The 25,842-nt window shown below is 39.1% G+C and overlaps 4 gene segments (V, D, J or C); all 4 read left to right on the top strand.

Annotated features, from left to right (window-relative positions):
• The window catches only part of LOC127360226 (immunoglobulin heavy variable 3-48-like), a 29,479-nt gene extending 4,396 nt beyond the window's left edge, over positions 1-25,083 (top strand). The window contains 1 exon segment of the V gene segment in view: positions 24,480-25,083. Within this exon segment, the coding sequence occupies positions 24,480-24,784 (305 nt within the window).
• Positions 3,470-21,269, top strand: LOC127360219 (immunoglobulin heavy variable 3-23-like). The segment is given in 3 exon segments: positions 3,470-3,626; positions 9,337-9,413; positions 20,917-21,269. Coding segments are annotated over 3 exon segments (366 nt in total).
• LOC127360223 (immunoglobulin heavy variable 3-33-like) lies at positions 6,235-6,761 on the top strand. The segment is given in 2 exon segments: positions 6,235-6,334; positions 6,424-6,761. Coding segments are annotated over 2 exon segments (363 nt in total).
• Positions 12,538-13,646, top strand: LOC127360222 (immunoglobulin heavy variable 3-30-3-like). The segment is given in 2 exon segments: positions 12,538-12,792; positions 12,880-13,646. Coding segments are annotated over 2 exon segments (363 nt in total).
• Positions 25,084-25,842: the final 759 nt, after the last annotated feature.

Genomic DNA, 25,842 nt, shown 5'->3' with positions numbered 1-25,842 from the left:
ATTTGATATCCAGGAAGGAAGGAAGTGTTTCTGTTGATGTTTGAGAGTAAAAACTGTAATTCATCATCCTTTACAGGAAGTCTGTTTCATGTTGATTTCATTGTATTGTCAGACCATACTGAATAAAGTTAAAACTGGGCAAGAAATATATTTAAATATAGTGAAAATATGACTGGACAACACAAAGCATTGAGGAGCATTATTACAGACCATTTTATTTACAGAGGTTTATTTTCCTAATAGTATGTTCACAGTGCAATGCCTTGTATGTTTTTCCTGTTGTTCAAATATTCAGTTAAAGTGCATTCATTTTCTATCTTCCCTTTTTAATCCTGTAGAGGGAGGTCTATGCAAACTCTTCCTTCTTTATAAACACACCAACAGCAACTGTGAAATCATTTTAGGCAGGACAACTGACACAGTCTTATAAATCTTAGAAAGATTGTTGGAAATCAGTGAACTGCAGTGAATTTACTATAGAATGGAAAATATGATTGTATGGAGTTTATTATTTGTAATGGCTATTCATGGTAAGAAAATCAATTCTTATATAACAAAATGTAATGTTTAATATTGTATGTATGACACATATAATTCTTTGGTTACAGGAGTTTGGACTGAGATCAAACTGGACCAGACTCCCTCTGAGGTGAAAAGACCTGGAGAGACAGTGAAGATGTCATGTATCATATCTGGTTATAGCATGACAAGCGGCTATTTTTCCTGGATTCGACAGAGGCCAGGGAAAGCTCTGGAATGGATAGGTCACATGAATTCAGGTTCAAGCTCTGTTACCTATTCCAGCTCCTTTCAAAGTCGTTTCATCATGACTGAAGATGTGTCCAGCAGCACTCAGTACCTCGAGGTCAACAGCCTGACAGCAGAAGATTCTGCTGTTTACTTCTGTGCTCGAAGAGACACAGTGACTGAAGACAGTGGAGCAGCTGCACAAAAACCTCCACACAACAAACAGCAGTGTGATCTTATTCACTTCTGGGTTTTCTCATATATGGATATGAACACATATATAGTGTCACAAGTAATGTTCATGTAAAGTCAGTGGAGAGAAATTAGCAAATAAATTAGCAGCTTGAAGCATAGCAGCCCTTCCTGTTCTTATATAACAGTATGCTTACAAGTAGTGATTGAGACCAAAGTGTAGTTTTCTACCAAACTAAACTGCATTTGACATTTAACATGTCAACATGTATTGGACGTGATGTATAACACAATCTCATTGCCCTAACACTCACATCTGCTGTTGATACATGAGCGCTCATGTACACTGGATATTGTGATCAGTGAACAACAACTCTGTCTTGTCTCATCCTCACTGGGCTGAAGGACCCTGCACTGTGTCACATGATTGATGACCTCAAAGGGAAATCAAAACAATAGAAGACACAGACCAAAGATCTCAAACTGCTGAGATACCCAGCCCTCCACCCCCCTCCCTGCACATGATGTCAATAATACAATAATATAACTGAGAACAAGAGAGCAGGTTCCAGGGCTTTATGTGTTGTTCTGCAAACAACAAAAATGATTATAAAAATGTACAGAAACTGCTGTTTACATTTTGTTATGATGTTCGTAATGGAAATATATAAGTAATTGAGCATAGTGTTAGTTCAGGCAGGGCACAAAGTCAGGCTTAGCTTTCAGTTACAGCTATATCATATGATCACAGCTAGTCATAAACATACATCAGCTGATTCCTCTAAGCTTCCCATTGGATACCATACACAGTCAGCTGACAGCTCACCTGATTTCCTCAAGCATCCAATTGGCAAACATCTACGTGGCGCCTTATTTAAGCTGCTTTAGCCTGCCTGCCTATCTCTGCTGCTCCTCTACAAGCCTTTTTGCACCCACCTCCACCCCAGCTCCTCCTTTTTATGTTGTTTCTAATTAATCAATGTCATTTTCTGATTGCCATTGATGCTTGCTCTGTTCTGTACCCGGGGGGTCTCTGCTGCCGCTCTCCTTGTCTTAAACTTTTCCATGTATGCACATGGAAGGGCAGGGAGGTGTGCTCTCCCTGCCTTAAGGTTTTCCTTAGGACAAGGAGGTCCCAGAACAGAGCCATACCGCCAAATGTAAAATTCTGCTTGGAATATAAGATATTTTGACAAAAGTGGTCCTGACTGAACTTGAATGTTGAAGCCTCTTTGAGCTTGACACCCCTAACACAAACATCTGATTACCACTTATGTATGACTGGATTTAAAGTTCTATTTCATGAGTAATGTTGACAGGTTGATGCAATAAAACAAGCAATATATATTTAGGGATAAAAGGCAGCTACATCTCCATGGCCAGCAACAAACCTGTTCCTTTACACATTTTATTTAGAAATAAACACAATAATTTAACAAACCAATAACACAAGAAACAAAAACATATAATATACCTCATATACCTCACAGGTTTCAGTTCCTGAGCAGCTGTTTTCCTCTCGAGGCTCTAAGTCATCTTCAAACATCTGCAAACATGGAAACTGTTAAATGTCTTTAATGCAAACCTGCAGACAGTTCTCATATTATTTACATGGTCCTCACTGCTGTCACTGTATTTCAGTTTGGAAGCAGATACAGTCAGTACAATCAGTGAGCAAATTAATGAATAAATAAATGCTGCGATATTACAACAGCCATTTTGTTTTTTATTATCCTCATGCTGTACGTTTGAAGTTAACAATGAATGTGATGAAGGAGGTGCTGACAGTAAATTAATTCTTTCAAGAAAACAGCTCACGTCATATTCAAAGTGTGTCATCATGGTTATTGCAGTGTGGATTTAAATTAATATGTTTTCCATTATCCATGATTCAGGTTATAATAGGTAATATTCATATTAAGAATAATTATCCTGGTTATTGTGTGCAATTATAGAAAAAATTGTCAACATTTAGACAGTAATAGTTTACAGTAAGAGCAAAGTTAAAGTTGTTTCAGTTCTGTAAATGCAGGGACATTTTCAAAATGTACAGTTGAGTGTGTAATGACGTTAAAATATCATATGTAAAGCAGAGGTGATTTCCAGGCATGTTTTCACTCTGCAGATATAATAACAGTCAACAGACTCTTCTATTAATAGTTTATAAAAATAGCAAAGCTTACAGTTGTTTCTTTAAGTGTAAATGTAAAGTTTAAATTTCAAAATGTTACAGTTGAGTGTGTACTGAAATTAACATATAATATGCGCCTGGTTAGCTCAGTGGATACAGCTGGCAACCCATGTACTGAGTCCTTGCTGCAGAGGGTTCAAATCCGATCTGTGGCCCTTTGCTGTGTGTCATCCTCTTTCCTGTCTGTTTTCAGCTGTCACTATCATAAAGGCAATAAAAGCCCCAAAAAATATTTTAAAAAATCATCTGTAAAGTAGAGGTGATTTCCAGGCATGTTTTCACTCTGCAGATATAATAACAGTCAACAGACTCTTCTATTGGCTCCAGTTAGAACAACATTGATGCTTCATATGTTTGATTCTATGCAAACTCAGTGACCTTCCTTGTTACTCAGCTATAAAAACTTCCCATCAGGCTGTCAGTGGAGTTCACAGCACGTCAGTTTCAACATAAACCATGTTCTCTGTAGCTCTGCTGCTGCTGTTGGCAGCTGGATGTGAGTCTCTCTGGATTTGTCAAAGTCAACAGTTCTTCTTTTGCAGTATAACTTGATCATTTGTTACAAAACATTTTCTTTTTTAACAGGTGTGAAGTGTGAACAGTTGACACAGCCAGCCTCTGTGACTGTGCAGCCAGGTCAACGTCTGACCATCACCTGTCAGGTCTCTTATTCTGTTAGCGACTACTACACAGCTTGGATCAGACAGCCTGCAGGGAAAGGACTGGAGTGGATTAGTTCTGATACACGCATCAAAGATTCACTTAAGAAAAATTCAGTGTCACCTTGGACTCTTCCAGTAACACAGTGACTCTAAACGGACAGAATGTGCAGCCTGAAGACTCTGCTGTGTATTACTGTGCCAGAAGACACACAGTGAAAGATAATAACAGGAGAGTCATACAAAAACTACTTCCTCTATTTACAACCACTGAGAACATTAACTTTCTACAGTATCACTGTTCTTAACTGTAATTGGTTCAAGGTTTACTTTAATTGTCATAGTAAAATACAGGATTGCACAATGAAAAGCAATTGATGAATGAATTATTAAAATAAAAAAGAACATAGTTTAAGACTAAATTATATATATATATATATATATATATATATATATATATATATATATATATAATTATATATAGGAAGATATACAGTTTCACACACACAAAATATATAAGTAAGTAAAGTGTTATTTATAAAGTACTTTACAGTTACAAAGTTTTTCACAAACAAACAACAAATAAAAATGAAAAAAATAAAAACTTAACATAAATTAAGCACAATAACAGAGAGACCAAACTAAAACACACACAAAAAAAAGACAGGGCAGGAGATCTATAAATAGCCTTGTCCATAGAGATTGGTTTCTAGAAGCTACTTTAAACAGTCCAAAGATAATTTCAGTGATTGGGGAAGATGATTCCAGAGGGCTGGAGCTAAAATAGGAGACAGCAGTCATCTTTTGTTTTGCAGTTGGAACAAGGGATGAAGGGCCAATATTTGAAGATCGGAGTGGTCGGAAAGTGAAATGAGGAACAGACAGTGATCAGAAGTTTAACTAGAGACAAGGTCATGAAGTGTTTTCTGTGTAATCAGCAGGATCTTATAATGAATTCAAAATTTCATGGGAAGCCATGCAGTGAAATGTATAGATAGTTTTTAATTAAGCCGTGAAAACTGGCTCTGTTAGGGTTCTGAGGGGAACCCAGAAGCAGATCGGACAAGAGGTTGAGTTTAAACGGTTTATTAGACAACGAGTGAATAGTGAAAAAAAGGGGAAGCTGGCAGGCGAGAGTGGGAGTCCAGAGGTGGGGGTGATCCAGAGAGTGGCTGGCTGGTAGACCTGGAGTGTGGGGATCCAGTGGCTGGCTTACAGGAGGCGTGGGCTGAGTGGACAGGGTTCCAGAGCTGAGTCCCGGGAATGATTCCTGAGGCAGAGAGACACGGTTAGCTGCATACAAAAACAGACGGCAAGAGAACGGCTCAGGCAGGCAGAAGCAGACAGGCAACAAACGGTAGCAACGATAAATAACTGGCTGGAAAGCAGTAGCATACTCAATACTTCACAACGATCCAGCATTGACTGGATGTGTGGCTGCTCCTTAAGTACTGCTGAAGACTGATGAGGAGCAGGTATGGTGATGACCTCAGCCAGGTGTGTGAGCAGCCAGAGATAGACACGCCCCCCCTCGGAGCACTGCCAGAAGAGTGACACAAACACCACAAGACAACACAAGACACCCAAACAGTCCTCACAGCCGGGGATTCGTGACAGGCTCTAAGAAAGATCATCATCAACCAACAACAATAACATCAAACAAAAGTCTTATCACTTCCTCACAAAATAGCAAACGACAGAACAACAATCTGCTGAAATCACTGAACAAAATCAAATAAATGAATTAAAGAAAGGATCTGAACACATGAATGAATAAAAAACAAAAAAATAATTCTACATATCTTAGCCACATTAATGTTTATAATGTTTGGCATGAAAAATAATGTTGCAGTTCCCGTTATAAAAACACTAGATGGCAGTCAGTGTCAAGTTTCTCTCTCCTCTGTCACTATAAGGAGACTCTCATATCTGCTTATCTCACTGATCTCAACTGACTGACACTCAAACCCTGGACTGAACTAGAGTTTTATACTCACACCCTTTGTGAGCTCGCTTCACCACAACACTAATAGAACATCTGAAGTACTGGATCAGCAGTGACTGCAGCTTCATGTGTTCATTTAGCTGTAGTTCACAACTATTTATTCAAATGCATGAAATGATGTTCTTATATCATGACACAAATTTCAACTTAAAGGACCAAAGCGTGGGATTTATTTGAATCTAAGGGAAGGAAAACACAACTATTTTTATTTTCAGGTGACTATACACTAATGAAAACACACCTATGAATATTATATTCCATTTCTGCCAATAGATCCTCCTAAATGTTAAACACTGGACCCAAGCTAAGTTTTGATGAGAGGTTGAGCACATTACACGGCTCAGTTTCACAAGTGAGGATCAATTACAAAAACGTCCAGTCCAGCTCTCTCCTCCCTGTGAGGAGGAGTCAATGCAAAACTCAGATGTCTTCCACCTCTACTTATCTGGCTGCAGAGAGGATGACAGAGAACAGTGGACACACAGTTTAACATGATGGACTATAGGACAGGACTGCTGCTGTTAACTATCTGCTGGGCAGGTGAACATCTTCAATGATCTTTAGTTGACATATTTGTATTTGTGCTGCCAATGTAACACATAACATGAATATCTTTCTTGGTTTAACAGGTGTTGATGGTCAGACTCTGACAGAATCTGAACCAGTGGTTAAAAGGCCTGGAGAATCTCACAGATTGACCTGTACAGCCTCTGGATTCACATTCAGCAGCTACGGCATGCACTGGGTCAGACAGGCTCCTGGAAAAGGACTGGAGTGGGTTGCTTGGATCTATACTGACAGTAGTGGCAAATACTACTCCCAGTCAGTTCAAGGCCGGTTTACCATCTCCAGAGACAACAGCAGACAGCAGGTGTATCTGCAGATGAACAGTCTGAAGACTGAAGATTCTGCTGTTTATTATTGTGCTCGACACTCACAGTGACTGGAGTTGGTTGAGCAGCTGTACAAAAACCTACAGTACTCATCTTTACTTTACTTTAGAAAAGATTTGTATTTTTATTTTGCTTTTATTTCTTTAAGAAAACATAACAATCTATTAGGAAGATCATAACAACAATAACAATTAAGCACCTAAATATATAAAATATCTTCCTTTAATGATCACTTCTTCAAAAACAGCCAATGACAGCCAAACAGTCTGTTGAAATCACTGTCCAGGTCTGAATAAAAGAAAGACATGCAGCTACACATTAATGTTCATATCATTTGGCATCTAAAGTAGCTCACAGTATGAGAGTGAAAAATAATGTCACAGTTCCAGTTATAAAGACACTAGAGGGCAGTCAGTGTCAACTTTCTCTCTCCTCTGTTACTAAAAGGAGACTCTTAGATCTGCTGTTCTCATTGATCTTAACTGACTGACACTTGAACTCTGGACTGAACTAAAGCACAAAACAAGAAAATGTTTCCATCACATTCTGTAGATTCATTAAAACCATTTCTGAGAGACGGCAAGAAAGTGGAGGAAACAAAATGTATTTACTTTAGTACATGCAGTGTTTATGTAAATAAATACTTCATTTAAACATATGTTATATCTTACGGAAGCCCTAAAGGGCCATGCATTCATACATTTTATTTCCTCCGTTTTCCCGTTTTCCCGTGTTAACGAGTTAATTTTCTATATATGGGACTTTTATTGTTGAATTTTTCCAAATTGGTGCAGTAAAAATGCTTGATATTAAGTATGTTTTTTATTCATCATGGGCGCAAGATCTGGTGTTCTCATTGATCTTAACTGACTGACACTTGAACTCTGGACTGAACTAAAGCGTAATACTCCTGCTGCTCATGTAAACTGGATATTGTGAGAGTTGATACTTTTCTATCCTAAACAAAATTCAATTCAATTCAATTCAATTCAATTCAATTTATTGTCCTCCAAGGGGGAAATTCATGTCCACATCACTGCACCTGCAGGCAACACCATACACTCAACAAAGAAACACGCTATCCACAATTAACAAATCTACAGAACAAAACAAACAAACAAACAAACAATCAAATAAATAATACATGACAGGTTACACACTCAGCGCGCCCCTTTGTTTAAAGCAGCAGTAGCTGCAGGGATCAGGCTTTTCCCATAGCGAGCTTTCTTGCACCTCAATGTTCGGTACCTCCGTCCAGAAGGCAGTGGGGTGAGATATTGATTCAGTGGGTGTGTAATGTCCAGTTCTATTGTGGTTGCAATGTGTGAGATGGCCCTGTTGTTTAGTTCTGTGAGATTGGGTGTGGGGAGTCCAATTATCTTGGCCGCTGTGTTGGTGATGTGTATGAATTTGGTCCGGTTGGTGACAGTTAGCATGTTGTAAAAACAGGAGGAGCAGTATATGAGGATGGGCTGGATGATAGTTTGATACAGTAGTAGGAGAAGATGGGGGGAAACAAAGCAGAGTCACAGTGTGTGCTGTTGCAGCAGAGCGTGCGCCATTTTACACCCAATCAGATGGAAAGTCAAAGTCCTGTGTTAACTTGATTTTAAGGCAGATCTCAAGATGAACAACAGGAAGCCTGAAGGAGCTGCTGTGTGTTCTTGTGCTTATGAGACTGATCGAAGATGGATGAACAACTAATCCTGCAGTAACAAACATTTTCTGGGATTTTTAAGCAAAAACTCTCTTTTCTCATCCTCAGTGGGCTGATAGACCCTGCACTGTCTCACATGATTAATGTCCTCAGGTCCAGTAATTTTTATGCAAACCAGCAGCATCACACTGAAGTTTACATACAATTTACATGATCCTTGCTGTCATTATATTTCTGCTTGCAGCGGATACAATATGTGAGTGAATAAATGCATAAATTAATGGTGCAGTAAAACACTGCAATCAATTGAAAACATGATAAACACACTGTCAACATGGCACAGAAAGCAATATTCCGATTGCTCCTTTGGTTTCAATGGATGCACATCATCATTGTTATTGCAGTGCTGGTTGTAATGAATATCATTATCCATCATTCATGTTAATACTCATATAAAGAATAATTATCCTTGTCATTGTTTGAAATTATAAAAAAAATTACATAATGTTTTAATACCAAATTGTTGTCAAAATAAATATTTAGACTGTAATAGTTTATAGGAAAGAAAAAAAAAGCAAAGGTTACAGTTTTTTATTATTTAACTGTAACTGTAAATGTAAAGTTTCACTTTCAAAATGTTACAGTTGAGTGTGTAATAAAGTTAAAATATCATATGTAAAGCAGAGGTGATTTCAGACATGTTTTCACTCTGCAGATATAATAACTCTTCTATTGGCTCCAGTTAGACCAACATTGATGCTTCATATGTTTGATTCTATGCAAACTCAGAGACCTTCCTTGTTACTCAGCTATAAAAACTTCCCATCAGGCTGTCAGTGGAGTTCACAGCACGTCAGTTTCAACATAAACCATGTTCTCTGTAGCTCTGCTGCTGCTGTTGGCAGCTGGATGTGAGTCTCTCTGGAAGTCAACAGTTCTTCTTTTGCAGTTTAACTTGATCATTTGTTACAAAACATTTTCTTTTTTAACAGGTGTGAAGTGTGAACAGTTGACACAGCCAGCCTCTGTGACTGTGCAGCCAGGTCAACGTCTGACCATCACCTGTCAGGTCTCTTATCCTCTGGGCAGATATCGCACAGCTTGGATCAGACAGCCTGCAGGGAAAGGACTGGAGTGGATTGGAATCGCAGGTGATGGATGGAGCACATATTACAAAGATTCACTGAAGAACAAGTTCAGTATCGACTTAGACTCTTCCAGTAACACAGTGACTCTAAACGGACAGAATGTGCAGCCTGAAGACTCTGCTGTGTATTACTGTGCCAGAGAGACACAATAACACAAACAATCAGTAGACCTGAACAAAAACCCAGGCCCGGCCCTAACCAATTTGGCGCCCTAGGCAAGATTTAAGGTGGTGCCGCCCTTGCATCGCAGAAAATTCCATGGCCAGTTATATACATACATATACTCAAGCAAGAAGAATAGAATAGAATAGAATGCCTTTATTGTCATTGTACATATGTACGATGAGATTAAAGAGAAAGAAACTGAACAGCTTTGTCTTTGACATTTTATTTTATTTTTAGAGAAACAAGTCGCTCAAGCAAAACAGTTCACAAGAAAATTATGAATTACAAAATAAATAATACAAGAAATTTAATACAACTAGCCTACACAAAGTATAAAATTTAACTACCTACAAAATAAAAACTGTAAACAAGTGATAGCGAACCTTTATTCCTGATGCTGCATCACTGGGTTCTTCTGAGGTGGAGGTGACAGGAGGATCACTTGTGCTGTTGAAGCGGCAATGACCGTAGAGGACTGCTGTATACCATCACGCACCAGGGTGAGTTTTAACAACCACAAACCCTGGTTCACAGCCAAACTCAGACAGTTATGGTTGCAGAAAGAGCAAGCGTTTGTGCTTTCCCACCTGAAAGCCATAACGGACCCACTCCTGGACCCCCTGCAGTTCGCCTACAGAGCCAACAGGCCTGTAGATGATGCGGTTAACATCGCAGTAAACATGGCCCTGCACTTCACCCTCCAGCATCTGGACTCCCCAGGAACCTACGCCAGGATCCTGTTTGTGGACTTCAGCTCTGCGTTTAACACCATCATCCCTGCTCTGCTACAGGACAAGATCTCCCAGTTCACTGTGCCTGACTCCACCTGCAGGTGGATCACAGACTTCCTGTCTGACAGGAAACAGCACGTGAAGCTGGGGAAAAATGTCTCTGACTCCCAGACCATCAGCACCAGATCCCCTCAGGGCTGCGTTCTTTCTCCTCTGCTCTTCTCCCTGTATACTAACAGCTGCACCTCCAGTCACCAGTCTGTCAGGCTTCTGAAATTCACGGATGACACCTCCCCCCATTGGGCTCATCTCTGGTGGAGATGAGTCCGCCTACAGATGGGAGATTGACCATCTAAATGCTCTAAAAACAGTGGAGATGGTTGTGGACTTTAGAAAGAACCCAGCCCCACCCGCCCCCATCATCCTGTGTGACTCCCCAGTTGACTCTGCGGAGTCCTTCTGCTTCCTGGGTACCATCATCACCCAGGACCTCAAGTGGGAGCTGAACATCAGCTCCCTCACCAAGAAAGCCCAGCAGAGGATGTACTTCCTGCGGCAGCTGGGGAAATTCAACCTGCCAAAGACGATGATGGTGCACTTCTACACCGCCATCATCGGGTCCATCCTCACCTCATCCATCACCATCTGGTATGCTGCTGCCACTGCCTAGGACAAGGGCAGACTCAGCGCATCATTTATTCTGCATCATTCGCGATCGGCTGCAACCTGCCATCCCTCCAGGACCTGTACGTCTCTAGGACCCTGAGGCGTGCAGGCAAGATTGTGGCTGACCCCTCCCATCCTGGCCACAAACTCTTTGAACCACTCCCCTCTGGCAGGAAGCTACACTATATAACACTATAAACACACTTTAGACACTACTAAACTGTAACACAACAAACAACAAGGCTTACACCTCTAATATATAAAGGTGTGTGAAAGGAATAGTGTTTGACTGACTGTTACAAGCAGAGCAAACGTTAGCTGACCAATAATAAATACAAATAAAAATGTAGACAAATGTAAACACCTGCTGAATAGATCTAATGTTTACAAATGTCCCTGAGAAATAGAAGGTGGGAGTATTACTTTTTTCCATAACAGCTGTTAGGCCTCTCCATAACATGAACTGATGTTATTTATTGATTAACAAACCGTGTTAGGCTAAAGGTTACTATCGTTCTGCAACAGACAAATCATTTCATCTCATTATCTTTACTCTACCTCTGTCTATGTCGTGTTTTTCCTCATCTTCTTTTCTTTTTCTCCTTCCCCTGGGCACCGGAAAGTTTTGGTCGTTTTGACATTGTTAATGGTTTCTGGGGTGACGTCAGAAAACTTAACCATCTCTCAGAGAGCAGGTAGAGGAGGAGGAGGGGGGCGGGGGGGCTTAATCAAGTCTTATTATTGTTTAATAGGCTTTGCTATGCAGTTAAATTAATGTGGGCTTATTTTTTTCATACTAAGAAATAATAATGCCACAGCCGGCACTGCAAAGACCCCTCAGTGCCGGAACACTTGTAACATGAAGCCACCAGAGGAGGAGCCCTCAGACCACTAATGATTTCAACACCAGTTCACTGTTACAGTGAAGACAGAAACAGAGATAATAAGAATTGAAAAAGGTAAATGAATAAACCCAGTTCATCATAATATAGAATAATAATATCAAACATACAATGGTTGCATTTTACAAAACGTGTTTTTTCTGGTCTGTCTCAGAAATATAAATTATGGAATTTCTTTGTATTGACTGAAAAACATGGGTATTCATGGCATCCATGTACCGAGGAGTGTTGAATGTAGAATGTTATTCCTGTATTTAATGCTTAATTAATATTCTCAAATGTATACTTCACTATTATTGCTACTCAGGTTTTTGTTTTCCTGAAATCTTGAAAATGTTTGACTTATGAACACTTGAAAGAAATGTTTTTTGTGAGAAAATCACTATTGTAACATAATGAACAAGATTTGTTAGGGTGTTATTTGACAATCATTTACATTAAAATGTTAAAAATACTCAGTTTAGGTGAATCGTAAACTATTGTCGAGGTCTTCCCATGATGCAGACTGTGGTCTATAATGTGGTCTTTAATAAGGGTCAACCAACTTAAATAATGTGTTTGTCAACCTGTTGCACAAATTATACTGAAACATGCAAGAGGGACTCTTGGAGGAATGACTAATGTACAGTAAACATTCATTCTGCAGTTTCACCAAACATCAACTGAGATCCAAGTCAAATCCAGTTCCACACTGTGAGGAGGAGTCAATGCAAAACTCAGATGTCTTCCACCTCTACTTATCTGACTGCAGAGAGGATGACAGAGAACAGTGGACACACAGTTTAACATGATGGACTATAGGACAGGACTGCTGCTGTTAACTATCTGCTGGGCAGGTGAACATCTTCACTGATGTTGATTTGACATATTTTCATTTTTACTACCAATGTAACACATAACATATATCTTTCTTGGTTTCACAGGTGTTGATGGTCAGACTCTGACAGAATCTGAACCAGTGGTTAAAAGGCCTGGAGAATCTCACAGATTGACCTGTACAGCCTCTGGATTCACATTCAGCAGCTATCATATGGCCTGGATCAGACAGGCTCCTGGAAAAGGACTGGAGTGGATTGCCTGGGTGGAAAATGATAATGACGGGAAACGCTACTCTCAGTCAGTTCAAGGCCGGTTTACCATCTCCAAAGACAACAGCAGACAGCAGGTGTATCTGCAGATGAACAGTCTGAAGACTGAAGATTCTGCTGTTTATTATTGTGCTCGAGAGCCACAGTGACTGGAGTTGGTTGAGCAGCTGTACAAAATCCTACAGTACTCATCTTTCAGGCTGGTAGAGTCTGTGCATTAAGTATTCATAGTATTTGTATTATATATGATGATATATGACATGATGATGATGATTTTTTAATACATAGTTTTATATGCTACATTACATTTTATTTAGATGTATTTTAGTGAATAAATTAATAATTGTCTCTCAATTTAAGTCCAGAAAACTGTTCCTCATATTTTATTACGAAATATTAAAAACATAAAAAACACAATAAAATGCACTTGTTGATAAAAGGGCCAAAGACAGCACAATCTGGTTGCAGCAATTCAACTGTTGCAAATACTAAACATTTATATAAATTAAGACACTGCAAATTATGTGGATATAAACTCCATGATAATATGTGAGTGAAAAATATAATAACTAAAATAAAAATGAGTTTCTGGTATAAAACCACTGGACGACAGTCAGTGTCAAGTTTCTCTCTCTTCTGTTTCCAAAAGGAGACCCTGCACTGTTTCAACTGATTAATGTCCTCAGATTAAAAAATTATAAAACACACCACACAATGCTACATTTACTGACTTATGACTGGATTTAAATCCACAATTCATGACCAATTGACAGTTTGATACAATAAAACAAGAAATACACTGTAGTTATTTAGGGATGAAAGGTAGCTACATATCTCCATGATCACAAATAAACTTGTGCCTGTCATATGTTACAAATTGTTTAGTTTTTGTTACATTTTTATTTTATTTGGAAATAATAATATTATAACAAACTGAGAACAAAAAATCCAAATAAACCACACTGCATGCTATTTGATTCAGACTTATTTCTGACACAGTCACACACAAAGGACAAATGTTGTGATAATGACAAAAATGAACTACAGTAGTTTTCATCTAATCTAAAGACTTTTATTATAGTGTATTTTGTCACACAGGTTTCAGTTCTTGAGCAGCTGTTTTTCTCTCAGGGCTCCAATTTTCTCTGTATGTCTTCAAATATCTGCAAACACTGAAACCATTAAAAGTCTTTATGCAAACCAGCATCACATTGCAGTTTTCATACAACATGATTTACATGATCCTGGCTGCTGTCAGTGTATTTCTGTTTGCAGTAAATACAGTAAGTAACTACAGTAAGTGAATAAGTTAATGAATAAAGAAATGCTGCAATTACAAAAAAAGCTGTGCTCAAGTTAATCATGAATCTTCTGTCAGACGCTCGTCTGCTGATAACATTAAGTAGAATTTGTATTTGGGTAGTAAAACCAGCACTTTTAAAATATCCAAGCACCCTGTATCATAGCTACATGTGTGACGTTTTTAACAAATCAATACGTTTGGAAATCGGTCCAAAATTCAGCGACTAATTCTACTTTGAGATTGCGGAGTTCCTCTTTCCTTCGTAGGTTGATGCACCGCTGCCTCTGCTAGCCCTGTTCCAAGATGGCCGCCCTGTAGGCACGTCGCTCCACAGTCGATGCAGCGTCTATGTATATATGTCTATGGTTGCAACAACTAGTGTAGAAAAGGCCCCAAAGTTGGGACATATTATGTTTAGTGTGTGATTTCATAGATGTAGTGTTGGTCAGCTCATATAAGAGCACCCCCCTTTGGTTATATAGCGTAACTGACGGTACTTGGTCAGAGAGGTGTGTGCTCCGGTGAGACGGCAGAGTGAGGGATTCACGGTTCAATTAACAATTAACGCCACGGCAAGTGGTCTGTGCGTGGATGGAAAGTGAGTATGTCCGGATATATTGTTGATGTACTGTGTTTACGTTGCTGCAGCTATAGTTTATTTTGTTGTTCTGATGTGTAGCTGTCAGACTTGCCATGTGGTCACTGTTTAAGCTAGTTGTAGCATTTAGCTCACCTGCCTCTGATCAAGTGTACGTCACGTCACATGTTACGTTATTGTTATCGCTCCGACTCGCTAGTGTAATGCTTACAGTGAGTGTTACTTAAATATTACCATGTGATGTTGTTTATATGTGTGTTAATATGCTAGTAAGTCAGGTGAAGAGTGTTTCAGGACTGTTATTTTGGGGATGTAGTAATTTCAGTACTCCTTTAGTATGTTTATTAGTGATTAAGAGCTTTATTCTTATTCATTTGTGTATATTTGTTATTGTTCCTTTGCTATAGAAAAACCGCATGACCTCATTGCCAGCAAGAGGATATTAAACCACCTGCACTATCATCATCATTCTTCATTGTGGACCTCTGAGCATTACTTAGCCTTAAGTTGGTGTTCTGGCCGGCACCCCGGTGTGAACTCAGTGATAGCCCCTGAACTAACGCCATATACAGTAACATCCCAGTGTCTTCACTACAACTAGTAACGTTAGAAAAACAACAACACCACATGGCATCTAGCTAGATCGGAAACAAAACAACAGGCACGCCGCACACACTTGTTTAAGAGTAGTAGACGTTACGTTTTGAGTGGATGGTGAGCGAGAGACGCCGAAATGGATGGATTCCTTGTTGTCTGAAAATGTCAACAGGCTTGTCTGTTTGAGTAACTGGCTCAAAGCAAAGAAGTAGTAGGCTTACCTTTTATTGTTAACCGTTACTGTTCATTCTTTCTGAAATAAGAGGCTGGGTTGAGCCTCTGGTGAATAAAGAAACAAACATTTGCACAAAGCAAGCCGATCCACTTCTCCATTTTGATAAGAGCATTAGAATGAGAAAAATAATGGGACAAAAAGAAATCAAGGGACATTTAGGATAGATAAAAATGTGCGAATAAATTGCATTAGTTGCGAGTTAACTATGACATTAATGCGATTAAATATTTTAATCGTTTGACAGCACTAGTTTTTACTCATTAATTATCTAAATTATTATTATTTTGATCTCATTTATTTTTGTAATATGTACTTATTTGACAGATACTTTTGCCCAACATAGGTTTCATTTAAGAAAGAAAAAAACAACATATAAGAGTTTGATTTTTCAATTGTGTGTTGTGTTTTCTTTTTTCTGTGAATAATTCTTAAGCAGAATATTATTTGACCAAAAATACAATTTCAAATTTCAAATAGAGTACACAATTCAACTTTGAAAGACTATTCAAATTTAACATAAATTTTAGATGCATGAATAAAATTAATTTGACTCAAGTCACAGCTCTGAATAGACAATAAGCAATGACCAGTCTGGTTCTCTCCACACTGTGAGGAGGAGTCAATACCTAAACATATGAGTTATGGAGTTAAACCAGGGTTGATTTTTGATTCTTTTATCTCTGTATGGGGTAACTGAATATTTGTGCAAGAGCAAAAGCTAAAATAAGGTCAACAGTATGACATAATGATAGTAACATTTCATGCAAATTCAATTAAACTGACTTCTAAAAATTGATTCCAGTTTTTCCAAGATCTTCACTGATCTTTTTTAATATAAATAGTTCTGTACAAACTATAGTCATGTGATTTTTTCTTACAGATATTGATGGTCAGACTCTGACAGAATCTGAACCAGTGGTTAAAAGGCCTGGAGAATCTCACAGATTGACCTGTACAACCTCTGGATTCACATTCAGCAGCTACTGGATGCACTGGATCAGACAGGCTCCTGGAAAAGGACTGGAGTGGATTGCTTTGATCTATACTGACAGTAGTAACAAATTCTACTCTCAGTCAGTTCAAGGCCAGTTTACCATCTCCAGAGACAACAGCAGACAGCAGGTGTATCTGCAGATGAACAGCCTGAAGACTGAAGATTCTGCTGTTTATTATTGTGCTCGACACTCACAGTGACTGGAGTTGGTTGAGTAGCTGTACAAAATCCTACAGTACTCATCTTTACTTTACTTTAGAAAAGATTTGTATTTTTATTTTGCTTTTATTTCTTTAAGAAAACATAACAATCTGTGAGGAAGATCATAACAACAATAACAATTAAGCACCTAAATAAATAAAATGTCTTCCTTTAATGATCACTTCTTCAAAAACAGCCACTGACAGCCAAACAGTCTGCTGAAATCACTGTCCAGGTCTGAATAAAAGAAAGACATGTAGCTACACATTAATGTTTATATCATTTGGCATCTAAAGTAGCTCACAGTATGAGAGTGAAAAATAATGTCACAGTTCCAGTTATAAAGACACTAGAGGGCAGTCAGTATCAACTTTCTCTCTCCTCTGTTACTAAAAGGAGACTCTCAGATCTGCTGTTCTCATTGATCTTAACTGACTGACACTTGAACTCTGGACTGAACTAAAGCACAAAACAAGAAAATGTTTCCATCGCATTCTGTAGAATCATTAAAACCATTTCTGAGAGACGGCAAGAAAGTGGAGGAAACAAAATGTATTTACTTTAGTACATGCAGTGTTTATGTAAATAAATACTTCATTTAAACATATGTTATATCTTACGGAAGCCCTAAAGGGCCATGCATTCATACATTTTATTTCCTCCGTTTTAATAATAATAATAATAATACATTAAATTATTAGAGGCGCCTCTCTGGGCACTCGAGGACACCATACAACAACAAAAAAAAAAAAAAAAAAAAGCAAGAAATAAGAAACAGATAAGAAAAGACAATGTAGATGGTTAAGTGGGGTAGGCAGTTCTGAATAGGTGAGTTTTTAATCTTGATTTGAAGAGTGTGAGAGAGTCCAGGTTCCTGAGGTCCGGTGGGAGTGAGTTCCAGAGTTGGGGGGCAGAGCGGCTGAAAGCCCTGCTCCCCATGGTGACGAGGCGGGCGGGAGGGACAGAGAGGTGGACAGAGGAGGCAGATCTGAGGGAACGGGAAGGGTTGGCGATGTGGAGGAGTTCGGACAGATAAGGAGGGGAGAGGTTGTGGATGGCCTTGAACGTGAATAGGAGGATTTTGAAGTCAATGCGGAGTTTTACCGGGAGCCAGTGGAGTTGCTGTAGAACAGGGGTGATGTGGTGGATGGAGGGGGTTCTGGTGATAATTCGAGCTGCAGAGTTCTGAACCAGTTGAAGTTTATGGAGGTATTTGTGAGGTAGACCGAAGAGAAGGGAGTTGCAGTAGTCGATGCGGGAGGTGACAAGGCTGTGTACAAGGATGGCAGTGGAGTGGGGAGAAAGGGAGGGGCGGAGTCGATTAATATTGCGTAGGTGGAAATATGCAGACCGGGTGATGTTATTGATATGGGATTGGAAAGATAATGTGCTGTCGAGGATGACACCCAGACTCTTAACCTGGGGGGAAGGGGAGACAGAGGAGTGGTCGATGGTGAGGGAAAAACTGTCAGCTTTTGAGAGGGTTGATTTAGTGCCAATAAAAAGAAATTCGGTTTTATCACTGTTGAGTTTGAGGAAGTTGGAGGAGAACAAGGATTTGAGCTCGGTGAAGCAGTCGGTGAGGGAGGAAGGTGGGAGAGTGGAATTTGGTTTGCTGGAGAGGTAGAGCTGGGTGTCATCCGCGTAGCAATGAAAGTGTTAACTTGTGATAACAAGTTAATTTTCTCGAGATCTCGAGATAATGAAACTTTGTTTTCCCGAGATAACGATACAATTAATTTGAGATCTCGAGATAATGACTGTGACATAATAACTGCGGTCAAGCCAGCCGTTACTCCGATCTTCGTGGTCAAATCAGCCGCACTTAAATTTCGAGTGTACAAGTATTCTCAGCATTATCATGAAAATATGTTACATTAAAGTGTTTCATGCACCCACGATGAATAAAAAACATACTTAATATCAAGCATTTCTACTGCACCAATGTGGAGAAATTCAATAATAAAAGTCCATATTTGTATCTCCAAGTGGCATATTTTCTTATATTTGAGGTACAGTTAAAGCAGGTACAAATATGGAATTTTATTGTTGAATTTCTCCAAATTGGTGCAGCAAAAATGCTTGATATTAAGTATACTTGTAGTCTTATATGTGTAGAAGTCAAATATACCATCCATAGCCAGGAATTTTTGAGCAAAGTTTTTTTACAGTAGCTCAAATATGGTCAAATGTTGAATCTGGAGGTATAAATATGGGACTTTTATTGTTGAATTTTTCCAAATTGGTGCAGTAAAAATGCTTGATATTAAGTATGTTTTTTATTCATCATGGGCGCAAGATCTGGTGTTCTCATTGATCTTAACTGACTGACACTTGAACTCTGGACTGAACTAAAGCGTAATACTCCTGCTGCTCATGTAAACTGGATATTGTGAGAGTTGATACTTTTCTATCCTAAACAAAATTCAATTAAATTCAATTCAATTTAATTTATTGTCCTCCAAGGGGGAAATTCATGTCCACATCACTGCACCTGCAGGCAACACCATACACTCAACAAAGAAACACGCTATCCACAATTAACAAATCTACAGAACAAAACAAAACAAACAATCAAATAAATAATACATGACAGGTTACACACTCAGTGCGCCCCTTTGTTTTGGTGACAGTTAGCATATTGTAAAAACAGGAGGAGCAGTATATGAGGATGGGCTGGATGATACTTTGATACAGTAGAAGGAGAAGATGGGGGAAACAAAGCAGAGTCACAGTGTGTGCTGTTGCAGCAGAACGTGCGCCATTTTACACCCAATCAGATGGAAAGTCAAAGTCCTGTGTTAACTTGATTATAAGGCAGATCTCAAGATGAGCAGCAGGAAGCCTGAAGGGGCTGCTGTGTGTTCTTGTGCTTATGAGACTGACTGAAGATGGATGGACAACTAATCCTGCAGTAACAAACATTTTCTGGGATTTTTAGGCAAACACTGTCTTTTCTCATCCTCAGTGGGCTGATAGACCCTGCACTGTCTCACGTGATTAATGTCCTCAGGTCCAGTAATTTTTATGCAAACCAGCAGCATCACACTGAAGTTTACATACAATTTACATGATCCTTGCTGTCACTATATTTCTGCTTGCAGCGGATACAATATGTGAGTGAATAAACGCATAAACTAATGGTGCAGTAAAACACTGCAATCAATTGAAAACATGATAAACACACTGTCAACATGGCACAGAAAGCAATATTCCGATTGCTCCTTTGGTTTCAATGGATGCACATCATCATTGTTAATGCAGTGCTGGTTGTAATGAATATCATTATCCATCATTCATGTTAATACATAGAGAATAATTATCCTTGTCATTGTTTGAAATTATAAAAAAAATTACATAATGTTTTAATACCAAATTGTTGTTAAAATAAATATTTAGACGGCAATAGTTTATAGGAAAGAAAAAAAAGGCAAAGGTTACAGTTTTTTATTATTGAACTGTAACTGTAAATGTAAAGTTTCACTTTCAAAATGTTACAGTTGAGTGTGTAATAAAGTTAAAATATCATATGTAAAGCAGAGGTGATTTCAGACATGTTTTCACTCTGCAGATATAAAAACAGTCAACAGACTCTTCTATTGGCTCCTGTTAGACCAACATTGATGCTTCATATGTTTGATTCTATGCAAACTCAGTGACCTTCCTTGTTACTCAGCTATAAAAACTTCCCATCAGGCTGTCAGTGGAGTTCACAGCACGTCAGTTTCAACATAAACTATGTTCTCTGTAGCTCTGCTGCTGCTGTTGGCAGCTGGATGTGAGTCTCTCTGGATTTGTCAAAGTCAACAGTTCTTCTTTTGCAGTATAACTTGATCATTTGTTACAAAACATTTTCTTTTTTAACAGGTGTGAAGTGTGAACAGTTGACGCAGCCAGCCTCTGTGACTGTGCAGCCAGGTCAACGTCTGACCATCACCTGTCAGGTCTCTTATTCTCTGAGCAGCTATGCCACAGCTTGGATCAGACAGCCTGCAGGAAAAGGACTGGAGTGGATTGGAAGGGCAGGTGATGGATGGAACACATACTACAAAGATTCACTGAAGAACAAGTTCAGTATCTCCATAGACTCTTCTAGCAAAACAGTGACTCTAAACGGACAGAATGTGCAGCCTGAAGACTCTGCTGTGTATTACTGTGCCAGAGAGAGACACAATAACACAAACCATCAGTAGACCTGAACAAAAACCCCTCAGTGCCTGAACACTTGTAACATGAAGCCACCAGAGGAGGAGCCCTCAGACCACTAATGATTTCAACACCAGTTCACTGTTACAGTGAAGAGAGAAACAGTCTGAGGCACACAGAGCAGAGGCAAAACTAAACACCACACTATACTTGTAACACCCCACACCCAAGTGCAAACTGTTTGTTAAAGGGGATTAACAAAAACAGTATATTAAAAAAATGAATGAGCAGCATAGTCTTCCTGATTGAACTTATGCTCAGCTTCATACCAATCACTGGATGGCACACACATCTTGCAGCAGCACAGCACCAGCTCCTGAAGCACTAGCATCAACAACTAGTTTGAAAGCAAGAGAGAAGTTAGGCACAGTGAGGACAGGTGCACTGCAGAGAAGAGAGAAGAGACTTTGCTGCATCAAAGGCATATTGACAGTCATTACTCCACACCACAGGAACACTAGGGCTACACAAATTGGTAAGAGGAGCAACCACTACAGAGAGTTTTTTTGCAGAAACACCGGTAATAACCAGCCATGCGTAGGAAACGCTGTAGTCCACACCTAGATGTGGAAATCGGACAGGACAGCACGGCCGAGACTTTGGCATCTACGGGGTGGACCTGCCCATCAACCCAGTATATAATGGTGGCTTTACCAAATTCTTACTTGGTTATACTATACTCGTAACAGTATCCTGTCAGGGTTCTGAGGGGAACCCAGAAGCAGACCGGACAAGAGGTTGAGTTTAAGCGGTTTATTAGACAACGAGTGAATAGTGAAAAAAAGGGGAAGCTGGCAGGCGAGAGTGGGAGTCCAGAGGTGGGGGTGATCCAGAGAGTGGCTGGCTGGTAGACCTGGAGTGTGGGGATCCAGTGGCTGGCTTACAGGAGGCGTGGGCTGAGTGGACAGGGTTCCAGAGCTGAGTCCCGGGAATGATTCCTGAGGCAGAGAGACAGGGTTAGTTGCAGACAAAAACAGACAGCAAGAGAACGGCTCAGGCAGGCAGAAGCAGACAGGCAACAAACAGTAGCAACAATAAATAACTGGCTGGAAAGCAGTAGCACACTCAATACTTCACAACAATCCAGCATTGACTGGATGTGTGGCTGCTCCCTAAGTACTGCTGAAGACTGATGAGGAGCAGGTGTGGTGATGACCTCAGCCAGGTGTGTGAGCAGCCAGAGATAGACCCCCCCCGAGCACTGCTAGAAGAGTGACACAAACACCACAAGACAACACAAGACAACACAAAACACCCTAACAGTCATCACGGCCAGGGATTCGTGACATATCCATTAAGATTCTGATTACATTTCAGGTCTTTTCCAATAAAACTTGCAAATTGTTGAATACTTCTACTGTTTATAAATGAAATATAACATAATATAATATTATTCTAAAGTTATTCATTATGAAGTCGAGATATTGTGTCATGATAATAATTCCAATGTAACTATGGCTGTTTTGAAAATGTGTATGCTGTTTTATTAACAGCTGATGACCAAGTCCAATCTACATCACTCCTCCCTGTGAGGAGGAGTCAATGCAAAACTCAGATGTCTTCCACCTCTACTTATCTGACTGCAGAGAGAATGACAGAGAACAGTGGACACACAGTTTAACATGATGGCCATTGTTTTCTCACCAGTAAAGATGTTTTCTATTTTCATTCTGGGTTCTGAGTGCCATTAGACCAACAGCATGTGCTTACACTTAACCTAATGAGACTTAACAATGGTGTTCTTCATTAATCTTGCTTACCTCACTCCAGGACCTCATAGTCTCTGACTAACTACACAAAATTTAAGCCACGTTCATGAAAACTACATAAATGTTCCAGTTTAATTATAAATTAAGGCCTACTCCGTGCTTAATCTAAGCCCTGTCTGTGAAACTGGCCCTGAGACTATAATCTCAGGAAATGAACATTTTGGGCCCACAGTCAAGCAATCTTGACATTTACACATTTTAAAGAACATTTTTGTATTATTAGAATAAATGTGGTTTTCAGTTTAGTGGATCAATGCAAAACTAGGACAGGACTACTGCTGTTAACTATCTGCTGGGCAGGTGAACATCTTCAATTATTTTGACTTGATATATTTTCATTTTTACTACCAATGTAACATATGACATGAATATCTTTCTTGGTTTGACAGGTGTTGATGGTCAGACTCTGACAGAATCTGAACCAGTGGTTAAAAGGCCTGGAGAATCTCACAGATTGACCTGTACAACCTCTGGATTCACATTCAGCAGCTACCGTATGGCCTGGATCAGACAGGCTTCTGGAAAAGGACTGGAGTGGATTGCATATATAGGCACAGCTAGTACTCCGATCTATTACTCCCAGTCAGTCCAGGGTAGATTCACCATCTCCAGAGGCAACAGCAGACAGCAGGTGTATCTGCAGATGAACAGTCTGAAGACTGAAGATTCTGCTGTTTATTATTGTGCTCGAGTTGTGCTCTACATTATGTTCAAATGGAAAATAGTTGCAGTCCCTCCTTTAGAACTGTAGAGGGCAGTCAAGGACCAACTGTGTTCTTAATGCTGAGCACAGTAATGTTAATGTTAATAATAATATGGAACATAAATGTTTAATAATGTTATATGTTATAAAGTTTTTTTTCTGTCAGAACATATGCAATTTAGGTAAAATGGCTATTCCAACTTTTTCATGTGTTATATGTGTGAATGTGTGTGTCTCTAAACATGTTTCAGCCTTGTTCAGTGTGCGCTAAGAAAAGCTGAGACCATGAAGAATACAAGTGGTTTGGAAGATGGATACTATCCAAATCATATGTTGCTTATACTGTCTGTATGTTACATACTGTATGCTCAGAATCTGGCACCAAATATTAGTCGTTTCCATTTATGGTCTGTGTCTTGTCCAACCAGCCTTGAAACCTCAATTAAAAACACATAAGACGCAAACATTGGGCAAACACTCCTCTAATGAATATCTTTATACAACCAACAAAAAGTATTCCCTCAGTAAGTAGATCAGATCCCTTCAGTCAATAAATATCACTGTTATCCTTTTTATTTTTTCAACACCATGAGGAGGAGTCAATGCAAATTTGGATCTCTTCCATCTTTATTATTTAGCTCACTGCAAACTGGAGACACAGCAACCCATCATCCAGACACACAACACATTTTCACTATGACTTTAACAGCACGTATACTGTTTCTGATGGTATCACTGATTTCTGGTGAATACAAAATTTTGTCCTCTTCTTTTTCTGTGTCAAGGTTTCTGTTTGGCTTAGTTCTGATCAAACTGCTGTTCTCTCCAGGTGTTTGCAGTCAGACTCTGACCGAGTCTGAACCAGTGGTGAAGAGGCCGGGAGAATCCCACAAACTGACCTGTACATATGCAGGAATATCAGATAATGATGCTGATATCGGCTGGATCAGACAAGCTGAAGGAAAAGGACTGGAGTGGGTTGCCTACATTTCTGCTCCGAGTGGAAGCACTAAAGCTTATTCCACATCAGTCCAGAATCGCTTCACCATCTCCAGAGACAACAACGTGGACCAGGTGTATCTGCAGATGAACAGCCTGACAACTGAAGACTCTGCTGTTTATTATTGTACTTGAGAGCCACAGTGGCACAGGAAGCCACAGAGCCGTACAGAAACCACTACAGACAGTCACTGATAGAAAATAAAACCACTTTGTTCAAGTTGTTTTTAAAATAACCCCGAATTCAGAGTCCTTGATCAATCTCCACACTGTGCTGCTCTCTCATCAGGATGATCATCTCTTCTAGTGAGGCTGAGCAGAAATGTATCTGTAAGAACAATAACATTATCTTAGCCTTTCTTGACTCAATGTAGACTGATGGCTTCCAAATGGACCAAATTTAAAGGAGCTCTAAATTAAACATTCATCATTGCTGTGATGTTTCAATTTGTATTTATCAGCGTGATAACAACATTAATTAATTAATGTCATTAATTATATCACATTTTTCATTGTTTCTTTAAATCTGTTTTTCCTTGAGAAGTTTAAAATGTTTTCCTAAATATCTTATACTTATACTTACAATTACTGTTGTTGATTAAACAATAGATTTTTTAAAATTAAAATAACAGATTTTGAAGACAGCTAAATCCTACATTCAAATCAATTTAATCGGTTGGTGTTGCATTAAAAAATAGAAAATGAAAATGAAAAGAAATAACCTAAAAACACTGATAAACTGGTTGAAAAACAAAGTTACACTCACACAATATTTCTATTTGGAATATGAGATTGTGTTTATAATTTTTAATGAGCAGATAAATGTTAGTTCATTAGTAGTTTAATGTAACAGCACATATGCAAATGTTATCTTAGAGTAAATCTTTCTTTCTTAAAAAGTTTTTTTCGTTCTTTTCTCTCTACCTTTCTTGGTCTCTTGAGACGACAGTGTTTAATTGATTTAAATAAAAGATTATTCAAGATGCAAATAAAGGTTACTTATAAGGAAGTGAAGTGTGTGTGTGTGTGTGTGTGTGTGTGTGTGTGTGTGTGTGTGTGTGTGTGTCAGTGAGAGGACAGAAGAGCTCACATCAGTCCAGCTTCAACATCAACATGTTCTCTGTAGCTCTGATACTGCTGCTGGCAGCTGGATCCTGTGAGGAGCTTTCAGTGGATTCACACTAATAAACACA

The sequence above is a fragment of the Dicentrarchus labrax genome, unplaced genomic scaffold (assembly GCF_905237075.1).
Source record: "Dicentrarchus labrax unplaced genomic scaffold, dlabrax2021, whole genome shotgun sequence".
Lineage (NCBI taxonomy): Eukaryota > Metazoa > Chordata > Actinopteri > Moronidae > Dicentrarchus > Dicentrarchus labrax.
The sequence above is the reverse complement of the archived record's forward strand: the minus strand, read 5'-3'. Positions and strand labels throughout refer to the sequence as shown.